This window comes from Propithecus coquereli, unplaced genomic scaffold, assembly GCF_000956105.1.
Source record: "Propithecus coquereli isolate 6110/MARCELLA unplaced genomic scaffold, Pcoq_1.0 Scaffold241, whole genome shotgun sequence".
Classification (NCBI taxonomy): domain Eukaryota; kingdom Metazoa; phylum Chordata; class Mammalia; order Primates; family Indriidae; genus Propithecus; species Propithecus coquereli.
The window spans coordinates 2,587,651-2,598,442 of record NW_012147964.1 but is presented as its reverse complement, the minus strand read 5'-3'; the positions used below and the strand labels follow the sequence as shown (position 1 = coordinate 2,598,442).

Genomic DNA, 10,792 nt, shown 5'->3' with positions numbered 1-10,792 from the left:
TTTTAGTTCAGATCATTTCTTTCTATTTTTTAGAAACAGGGTCTCGCTCTTGTTCAGGCTGGTCTCGAACTCCTAACCTTGAGCAATCCACCCGCCTCAGCCTCCCAGAGTGGTAGGATTACAGCCGTGAGCCACCTCACCTGGCTAGTGATTTTTAAATTTTTGGTGGAGATGGGGTCTCGCTATGTTGCCCAGGCTGGTCTCAAACTCCTGGTCTCAAGTGATTCTCCTGCCTCAGCCTCCCAAAGTGCTGGGATTACAGGTGTGAGCCACTGTGTCTGGTGCTGGGTGTTTTGACAGCAGAGCTGGTGGGATTGGCTGAGGGAGTGGACATCTGTGGGGACAGAGGGGACGACTAAGTCATGGACACGCCCAGTTTCTGGCCCTGAACAGCTGATGGGGCATAATTGCTGCTGACCACGATGGCAGAAACACAGGTTCGGGTGAGACCCCACAGCCCCTTCCGACAGTGTAGGGAGGGCCATGTTTCTGGGGGTATCAGGCAGCCCCCGAGATACCCCAACAGGAGAGTTGGGGTGCAGAGCACAACCCCAGGGGTAGGACCCCAGTCCTTGGCATGCCATGCCTGGGTCACGGCCTTCCTCACTTTCAGAGCCCTGTCTTCCCAGGCACAGGATGGCAGCCGTTCCCTGGCCAGCTGGGTGGCTCCTGAGCCGCCTGCTGGGGACCCAGGCTCCTCCCCTGCCTCCCAGAAGCCACCGCGGGTGGGGGTGGGGTGCTGGTATTTCGACCTCCTACCCAGCCTCTGAGGCCCAGCTCAGGTGTCGGCTCCTGCGAGGCCTCCCGCCCCCTGCCCCCCCAGTAATTGCTCCCCAGGCTCCCCGGGCAGCTCTGGGCGTGTCTGCAGGTGGCCTGTGCGCACCCCACCCCCCCAATGAGGCTGCCTTCCTCAAGGGCCCCGGCCAGGACTCGCAGCCTGGCAGCGCCCAGGGACCCGCTGGGCTCTCAGCAAACAAGCAGGCTTGGCTGTAGCCGTCGCGGCACCCCTTCCTGAGCATCGGCCGTGCGCGCTGGGTCCCCGAGAGACAAGACGCGCGGGCGCAGGCCGGGGCTGGGGTCTGAGCCCAGGCCATCTGGCTTCTGAACCTGAGCTACTGAAGTCAAAATCAGACGTGCTTGCCGCGGGGGTACCTGTTCTCACAGTCGGGAAGGCTCCAAGGCAGGTTGGCGGATTCGGCCCCCTCCCAGCTGCTGCCTGTCATAAACAGGGTGTCACGGGTGTGTGGCCACACCCGTTATGGCGTTGTGGCATTTGCTTCTGTGGCACAGTCGCCTGGTCATGACAGAGACAGTGTCGCCTGCAGAGCTCAGCCCTTTGCAGGAGCCGTTGGCCGCCCCTAGTTCTAAAGGGTTTGTGGTTCCGTCTCCCCTCCCAGCTACTCAGGGGCTGCCACTGTGGCCAGATTCTTGTCCCCACCCCACAGACGTTTGTAGAGCCCTCCCTCTGTGTCTGCACGAGCGCTAGCGTGACGCTCACGCTGCTCCGCACTTCGGGTTCTCGTGTGGCAGAAACATCCGGAACTTTTCACCCTTTATCCCCATTTTCACAGTTGCATAGTATTCCATTGTGCGATGGCCCAGAATGTTCTTTCACCTAGACCACGTTGACAGACGTTCAGGTCATTGACAGCCCTTTGCCGGTAGAGACCGTCCTGTGTGGCGTGTGACCCCAGCCTGTGTCGTCCTGCGTGTGCGAGTCCGCCTGCGGTTGCGGTTCCTGAGACACACGGTTGCTGCGCTCGGCTCGTGTCTGCGCTTCTGCTAGCTCGTGCCAGTGGCCCGCCTAGAGGTTTCAGTCCCGCAGCCTGTGACCCCGTTACGTTTTGTGTGTCTGACGTCGCGCGGCAGCCTCCCCAAGTGGTCGTGCCATTTGGTAACCCCACCCGCCATCGCTCCACGTCCTCACCAACGCCTGGAGTTGTCAGTCTGCTCGTTTAGCCATCCCGGTGGCTGTGTCAGAGGTTCCAAACCGGTCTTGCCTTTCTGGAACAAATCCCAGCGGCCTGAGATACTTGCTAACATTTCATTGAGGATTTTTACGTTGTGTTCACTGTGAATTCCCTTTCTTGATGCATCTTGGTTGGGTTTTGGTATCAGGGTTATTTGGGCCTCATAAAATGAGATAAAAAGTGTTCCTGCCTTCCTGTTTGCTGAAAGAGTTTATGTAAAGTTTATATGATTTTTTCCCTAAATGTATTTTGGATTTGTTTTGTTTCTTTTCTCTCTTTTTTTTTCTGAGACAGAGTCTCACTCTGTTGCCCGGGCTAGAGTGCCGTGGCGTCAGCCTACCTCACAGCAACCTCAAACTCCTGGGCTCAAGTGATCCTCCTGCCTCAGCCTCCTGAGTAGCTGGGACGACACCACTACGCCTGGCTAATTTTTCTATTTAAAGAGATGGGGTCTCACTCTTGCTCAGGCTGGTCTTGAACATCTGGCCTCGAGCAATCCTCTTGCCTCGGCCTCCCAGGGTGCTGGGATTATAGGCGTGAGCCACTGTGCCTGGCCTGGTCATTCATCTTAAACCCTTGTGTTGTTTAACATAAGCATTGAAAGCTATCACTTTCCTTCTGACGACTGCTTTGGCCGCATGCCGCAAACGTTATATTTTCCCGTTTGGTTCGAAGCGTTTTCAAACCGCCCCGTGCTGCTCAGTCCAGTTACGGTTGGGAGCTCAGGGCCCGGGCTTGGAACCACAGTGGTCTGCATCCCTTCGCAGAATGTTCCACCGACCCCTGCAACCAGTAGGCGCTTTGCGTTGGCCAGTGAGGCCCTGCCGTGGCATCTCCCAGGCGTCTGTTGCTCCTGTCACACCCCGCCCAGAGCCAGCCTCTTGGGGACTAGTGTTGGTGTACTTGGGGATTGACTGCCTTGTCTCCGGAGTGGCCTGGGGGTGCCCCAGGCGGACCATCCAGGGGAAGCGGCGGCCTGAGGGCACGCGGAGAGCAAGGGCCAGGCCGTTTGTGCTGTGCGAGGCGGGCACGTGTCCCGCCTACCGGGCACGGGGGGCTGTGGGGCTGCCCCACCCCGTGAGTGGCCCTACCGGGGGCACGGACAGGGGGAGCTGAGCGGCGCCCACCCGTCCCAAGCGTTTGCCCTGCCAGCTTCCTACCTGCCGTTTCCTGGTCCGAAGGGGCAGTCGCGTGGGAGTGGTGGGCTGCGGGGTTGCCCAGGACCCCACGTGGCGCTGACCCGCGTGTGTCTTCAGTCCCACAGAGTAACGAGAAGCTCCAGGAGAGCCCGTGCATCTTCGCCCTGACGCCGCGGCAGGTGGAGCTGATCCGGAACTCCAGGTGCGCCGGGGCCGCCGTCCGCTGCCGACCTGCGGGCTCGGCTGCCAGCCCTCGGGGAGCCTCGGCCTCGGCCGCCACGGGCCCTCCTCGGTCCAGAGCAGCACAGGGAACCGCAGTGGTCGTTCTAGAAAGCCCCATCCTGGGTCTTCAGTGCCCACCCCCACGTGCTGGGCCGCGTGCCCAGTGTCAGCACGTGCTCCGAGCCCTGCAGCCCATGCATGGCAGCCTGAGTGTCCCCCATTGACGGGGCCCCGCCCGGATCGTTCTCTGGGGAGGGGTGTCCTGGGCACTGCAGGTGCTGAGCAGCGTCCCTGCCCCCACTCAGCCCATGCCAGGAGCTCCCTGCCCTCAGTGTGACAACCACAGATGTCCCCAGACATCGCCATGTGTCCCCTGGGGGCAGGATGGCCCCCAGGTGAGGACTGCTGAGCTATGGCAGGTGAGGGATGAGGGGCTGGGAGTGGCCACGCTGCTCTCTGTTCCCTCACTCAGGCTCTGAGGCCACCAATCCACGTCCCGTCTCTGTGGCTCTGCCTGTTCTGGATGTTTCCTATAAACGGAGTCTCACACTGTGTCCTTCTGTGTCTGGCGTCTCTCACTGAGCACGATGTCCTCAAGGTCCCTCCACGCTGTGGCCTGTGTCAGAGCCTCATCCCTTTCTGTGGCCGAGTGATAGTCCAGTGTGTGGATGGGCCGTGTTGGGCTTGTCCATCCATCTGTGGGTGGACACTGGGTGGTTTCCACATCGTGACTGTCGCGGGTCGTGCTGCTGTGAGCACTCGTGTGCGAGTCTTCAGGTAGACGTGACTTCTCACTTCTCTTGGGCGATTTCTTGTTGAGGTCTTTCCTTGGGTGTTGTCCTGCTGTTGTGCCTTGGCTGGGTGATGCTGGTTTGCACCTCCGTGACTTCCTTCACCCGGGCAGCAGCCAGCCTTGCCGCCCGCCCCCGTTCCCGGGGCTTCGCGCCTGACTCCCGCGCTCCCAGGGAGCCGCGGCCCCCTTGCGGTGGCCCTATAGACACCCGAGTCCGCCCAGCCTGCACGAAAGGGGCCTGGGCCTCAGAGTCCCAGCTCCAGTGGGAGCAGCCCTGCCCAGGCCAGGTCCCCTCCCCGCTGGCCTGATGGCGGGTGTGCTATGCTGCCCCCCACACCCCCGCTGACCTGTCCTTTCCTCCCTGTTGGTTTGCTCGACAGAGAACTGCAGCCCGGGGTCAAAGCCGTGCAGGTCGTCCTAAGGTAGGCCCAGGTGTGCCCACGACCCCACAGTGGGCCCTCAGGACCCCTGCCCCTCTCTCCAAGCTGGGTGGTGTGGCCCTTCCACGTCCTGTCCTGGATGCATCGTGGCCCAGGCCCCTCAGAGTTTCCAGCCAGAAGCAGAGCCTGGCTCCCACTTGCTGCCATCTGTCCTTGCCAGGGACACACCGCCATCCCCCCAGCCACTCAGGCAGACACCGGGGCCCTGTGTGCCCCACGTACGGTGCAGCCACGCACCACCTTCTCCACTGTCCCCGTCACTGCTGTCCACCTCCCCCAAGAGTCCTCCCGGAAGCACTGCACCCCTCCTCTGCCTGAGGCCCCCCGGCCCCTTGTTGTTGCAGAATCTGTTACTCAGACACCAGCTGTCCCCAAGAGGACCAGTACCCACCCAACATCGCCGTGAAGGTCAACCACAGCTACTGCTCGGTCCCGGTGAGCCGCGGCCGCCCCCGGATCCACTGTGGGGGCAGGGTCCCGTGGGGGCGGGGCCATGGGACACTGCGGCCTGTCTGCTTGCAGGGCTACTACCCCTCGAACAAACCTGGAGTGGAGCCCAAGAGGCCCTGCCGCCCCATCAACCTCACCCACCTCATGTACCTGTCCTCCGCCACCAACCGCATCACCGTCACCTGGGGGAACTACGGCAAGGTGAGTGCGCCCCCGCCACCCGGCCCTGTCCCACCCGGGCCCGGCCCGGCCCTGACCTCCAGCCCTCTGTCCCCAGAGCTACTCGGTGGCCCTGTACCTGGTGCGGCAGCTGACCTCGTCAGAGCTGCTGCAGAGGTTGAAGACCATCGGGGTGAAGCACCCGGAGCTGTGCAAGGCTCTAGGTGAGCAGGGGGTCCTGGGGGGACAGCTGGGTCAGGGCACCTGCCCCACAGCTGGCTGCCACCCTCGGCTATCGGGGCAGTCCCAATTCTGTCCCTGGGGACCCTCCGTTCACTGGGTGTGAGGTGCAGGTGCAGGCCCAGCCCTCGGGGCTTCTGGTCTGTCGGGGGCCCTGTGGGGACCTGGGCCACCAGGGTCTAGCTCTGGGGCCCTGGGACAGCCTGTCGCCCTGGGGGTCTGGCAGCAGCGTGGCAGGGAGGTCTCTGGAGGATGTTAGAGGAGGAGGGGGAGCCGCGGGCAGAGGCCCCCAGGCAGGGTTGAGCCCAGGCCAGCCTGGGAGCGCCCCCAGCTACAGCCTGCAGGGGTCCGAGCCACCGAGGAGTGAGGCCTCCTCCGGAGGGCAGCGCATTTCCCGGGAAGGGCTGGGGAGACCGAGGCAAGCCAGGATCTGAGCAGACGCTGCTGGTTGCCATGCGGTGGAGCGAGGGGTGCGGGCGGCAGACGGGCTGCAAAAGTCGGAACGTGGATACTGAGGCCAAGTTCATCTTGTTTGGACTCATAGCAACCAAGCATTTTTTTTAAAGTGACAGGGCATTTTAAAAATAAAACCCTAAGACTGGCAGCTGAACTTCCCTGTCTGTTCCTGTGCCCCCACCCTGAGGGCTGCCCAGGGCACAGCCAGGGACTGGTGTGTCCCTCTTGGCCGCTGTGTTGCCTCGGGCAAGTTTCTGCCCCTCTCTGGTGGCCACTCTCTTCATGAGAACAGACCTGAGCCATCTCAGGGCCATCCAGGCCCCTCTCTGGGTCCCACCGGGCTGGGGTCCGGGCCTTGGTGGCCTCTGTCTGTCCCACGGAGCGGGCAGGGGCAGGGCCCTGCCTGGGGTTTAGGATGGGCAGGTGGGCTGGGGAGGGTGGTTCCTGGGCTGTTCTCACGTGGGCCCGGAGCTAACCCAGCCCCCTGCAGACTGCGACAGGTGGGCCTTGCTCACCCTCCTGGCGCCAGGCTGGGCCCCTGCCCCTGACATCCGGAAGCATGGAGTGAAGCTGGCATTTCCACGGCGCTCTGAGCCCCGTCGTATTGAAGCCCCCCACTCCAGCCATCAGTACCCGCTACGGAGGAGGACAGGAGGGGTGATGTGGGTCACCCAGGGTGGTAGGGCCTGGCGATGTGTCCATCTGACTGGGGACACTGGTGCAGAGTGGCAGCCTCAGAGCCCTGTGACCCCGAGGCCCCACTGGCCCTCGACCCCCACCCACCTCTGCCAGTGGGGACAGCAGCCGCTTCACCCCCACCTGCCTCTCCATGGGGGCCCCTCCGGGGACTGAAGTGTCAGGTTTCCTCTGAAGCTGGCCCCAGGCTTGGCATCTTGGTCTCTGGCTTTCTCTCTAGTTGACTTGCAGTTCGGAAGTCCCGTCCTCTGTCGTGTTTGCACCCTTCCTGCTGTGCACATGGTCTTTCCGTACGTGGGGGAGGGAGGTCTCACTCGAAAACCAGACGCAGGCTTGGCACGCTCTGCTGGGGAGGCCGAGGCAGGAGGATCGCCTGAGCCTAGGAGTTGGAGGCTGCAGTGAGCTGTGGTGACCTCACTGCACTCCAGCCTGGGCCACAGAGTGAGACCCTGTCTCAACAGAGAAAAAAACCATGTGCGCCTGCATCCCCTCCTCGCCGCCCAAGGTCCTTTTGAGGGTTCAAGGCTCTCATTAGCCAGAGCAGGAACCAAGGGGTGCAAATTCATACTGAGGTGTGAGTGACTGACATAGCCTTGGCTCATGCGGGCGTCCCCGCCGGAGGATTAGCCACCGAGGAGCCCCCAGGTCCTCATGCGGGCTGCGGGTCAGACCCGGCCTGTGGGGGCCCAGGGTAGGGGGTCAGGAAGGAGGAAGTGGCCCCCGAGCTTGCAGACAAAAGTGGTTTTCCAGGCAGGTAAGGGGCGGGGAGGGGGGAGTTCCAGGCAGAGAGAGCAGCAGGACAGCCAGGCTGGGGTGGGGACAAGCTGGCACAGTTGCCCTCACTTCCTGGAGTGAGGGACAAGGTCCCAACAGTCTGGGGCATGAAGGGAGAGACCGCGCAGGCCCCGGGCCAGAGTGGTCCCTGCCCTGTGGGGTCCAGGGCTGGGGTCTCCTCCCGGTTGGGGTTAGGCCGCCGTGGCTGGGCTTATCTCGGTGTCCCCAAGTCTTCGAAGCAGAACGTGCAGAAAAGCGCCAGGGAAACCAGACAGGCCACTCAGCACCCAGGGCTGCCCAGGGCCCGTGGGCTCTCCTAGTGGGCAAGAGGGACCTTCCCGCACAGCTTTGTGGCAGAAAGTAAGACTCGAGCCGCTCCTGGCGGCAGTGGCTGGGCAGGGGACACTTCTTGGCCCTCTTTTGCGATCGGGAGGCTACGGGCCTGTCTCGGAGAGGGCGTCCCTGCCTCGCTCCCGGCTGCGTCCTTGGTGGTGGTGTTTCGGTGGCAGAATTAACAGTCACAGCGAGTGACCCTGTGGGTGGCTGCTGTTGCCTGGATCTTCCTGTGGGTCGTAAAAAGCCCCAGCAGGTGGGGAAGACCCCGTCGGCTGCCTGCTTTTTGGGGTGTCAGTTGGTCTATGTGGCACCTGGGCCGCCGTCAGCAATGACGGTGGCCAGTGCCTGGCTTTCCTCGCAGGGGTCCCTGGAGGCCCGAGCTGTGCAGTAAAACTGGGGTCTCATCGTCGGGGAGGTGGGTGTCAGGGGTACCCCCGGCCAGGCTGCCCTGCCCCTCCCCTGACGGCATCCTCTGTCCCCTCCCTGCAGTCAAAGAGAAGCTGCGCCTTGACCCCGACAGTGAGATCGCCACCACCGGCGTGCGCGTCTCCCTCATCTGCCCGGTGAGTCGTGCGGCCCTCACCTCCGGCCACCCCTCCTGCCAGCCCTTCCTGGGCTGCCGGGTCTCGGTTTTGGTCCCTCAGCATCCCCGAGGCCATGAGCAAATGGCAGGCCCACATGGGAGAGCGTGGCGGGGCCGGGGTGTGGGACTGCAGCTCACGCTGCCCGCCCTCCCGCAGCTGGTGAAGATGCGGCTGTCCGTGCCGTGCCGGGCAGAGACCTGCGCCCACCTGCAGTGCTTCGACGCCGTCTTCTACCTGCAGATGAACGAGAAGAAGCCCACCTGGATGTGCCCGGTGTGCGACAAGCCGGCGCCCTACGACCAGCTCATCATCGACGGGTGAGTCTCTGGGCCTGCCCTGGGCTCGCCCGCGCCTCGGGCCCTCCTGTGGGAGGCCACGCTGATCCGTGTCCTCCGAGCCCCCAGAGGTCCCGACCTGTTTCTGCGTCGAGTGGGCACAGCAGCGGGCACATGGCTGGTCCCGGAGCTTTGGAAACCTCAGGCCGTGAAAAACGGCAGTTTCTTCCTTGCAGAACTTACCAGAGCCTTCGCTGCAGGGGCAGAGTGTAGCTGGGGCAGCAGCAGGTGGCTCAGGTCCCCCATTGTTCCTGTGTGGCTTGGGCAAGTGTGACCTTGAGCTCCCACGTAAAATGGGGCCCAAGAGCCCAGCTGTGAGGTGCTGGGATCCAGGGAGCTGCTTCCCGAGGGTGTCCTGCCGCCGGAAGCGCAGCCTTGGTCGTGACTGCACAGAAAGGGGAAAAGGACAGACGTCTCCCCAAAAGTTCCGTCCTGCACCCACCCTTCCAGGGGTGCAGTTGTGGCCAGGCTGCCCCTGGCCTACACTACAGGCCCCGCCCAGGCCACAGAGGGACAAGGAGGATGAGTCTTTTCTGCCCAAAAGGGAAACTTTGCTCTTTGCTCAAGTCTTAAGTTTCCAGAAACTGAGCTCTGTTGTCCGCGGCACCTGAGGCGGCTCCCGCCCGGCGCCAGCCACGCCCACCTGTCGCTGAGCCTCCGGCCGGGGTGCAAACTCGCCCCCTTACAGAGGGGCAGGCGCTGCCAGGGCGGCAGGCCGAGTCCTCAGGCTTGGCTGGGCTTGGCGGGGGGGACGTGGATTTGTTTCCCAGACGACCCCCTCCCCAGGCGCGTGTCCCTCTCCTGGGAGGTGGCGCATGGCCCTTCCCACTTTACTGATGAGGAAACCGGGGCTCAGAGGAGGCAGCCACGGCCGCGGACCACCCCTGGCTTGCAGGTGGCCAGGCGGGACTCGAACGTGGGTCAGGCCAGCTCAGCCTGGGTCTGCTCCCCGGAAGGGCCAAGCGGCGTCCTCCCCGCTGCCCAGCCTGGGGTGGAGCGAGCAGGCCCCTGGGGCCGGGCACGTGGGCTGGGGCTGAATAGCCGCTCTGTTCCCAGCCTGGCAGCTGTGCGGCCCAGCGCCCGCCTCCCCCACAGCCCCAGAGCCCAGGGCTCAGGCCTGGGGCCGCGACAGCTCCGGGGGCCGATGGGGCCGGGCAAGGGGCTTCTTGGAGGCGGAATCCTGGTTCATAGATTCATTCCACAGGGCTCTGCCACCTTGTTTGTGCCTGGCCCTGAGCTAGGTGACTTCAGGGTCCCCAAAGGGACCCTGTCCCTGCCTTCAGAGGACCCTCCTCTGGGGGGCCGGTGGGAGGGCAGGCCAGACACACACTCCTCACTGTGGCTCCCTGAGGCAGGAAGGGAGAGAAACCGTGGGTGGGGCTTTGGAGGGTGAGTAGGAGTTTTGCAGGCAGGGAGGTGTGTGCACACCCAGGTGACCACCTCTGAGTGGCGTGGTGGAGGCCGCAGGGTGGGGGTGCGGCTGGCCTGGACAGGAGGGGTCCTATCGGCCTCAGAGCAGGACGGGCCTCTGTCCTGTGCAACCCAGACTGTCGCAGTCGAAGGTACCTGGGGGCAGGTGTGGCCCTGACAGTGCACAGGTGCCAGGGCCTGGTGGCCGTGGCTGCTACAGCCAGGCCCTCTCGGGCCTACCTGGCCACAGGGCCTCTCCTCAGACGCCCTGGCCACCACACCCACCTGTCCTGCAGGTGGGGGGCCCAAGACCCTGGAAGGAAGCGGCAGGGGCAGGTTTGTGTGGCCTTCGGGCCCACGGCCCCTTCCTGGGTCTGTGCCCCCTCTGCAGAGTGGGCTGGTAGCCCCTTGGAGCCAGCGGGTGGGGCACGGTGGGCACTTGGGGACACTGCCGTCGGCGTGCGAGCTGCTAGCCCTGCCCGTCTGTGGGCTGGGGGCAGCAGTGCCTCCCCTCCAGGCCGCCGTGTTCTCATCAGCCAGGCCGGGGGAGCCGCGTGCAGGCAGGCACACCCCACTCTGGCCACTTGTCCTCGGGCAAAGTCACCTCTTAGGCTTTGGTTTCCTCTCTTGTAAACGGCAGCACAGAGTCGAAGTCGGGGGTGGAGGGAGAGTGGGGGGCATGCAGCTGGGGGGGGGCAGCAGCCCTGTGGCCCCCAGGCCCCGTCTTCTGGAGGGCAGTTGGGGGGCTCTGACTGGTCGCCCCTCCCCACGGCCGTGTCCCTGCAGAC

General features: G+C 63.9%; 1 protein-coding gene across 1 annotated transcript in view; it reads left to right on the top strand.

The window, feature by feature from the left end:
* Positions 1–10,408, top strand: part of PIAS4 (protein inhibitor of activated STAT, 4) — a 21,967-nt gene extending 11,559 nt beyond the window's left edge. Inside the window, 9 exon segments of the mRNA XM_012646137.1 lie at positions 3,227–3,311; positions 4,505–4,546; positions 4,909–4,999; positions 5,087–5,215; positions 5,292–5,397; positions 8,165–8,238; positions 8,416–8,665; positions 10,141–10,300; positions 10,396–10,408. Coding sequence (XP_012501591.1) covers positions 3,227–3,311; positions 4,505–4,546; positions 4,909–4,999; positions 5,087–5,215; positions 5,292–5,397; positions 8,165–8,238; positions 8,416–8,665; positions 10,141–10,300; positions 10,396–10,408 — 950 coding nt within the window.
* Positions 10,409–10,792: the final 384 nt, after the last annotated feature.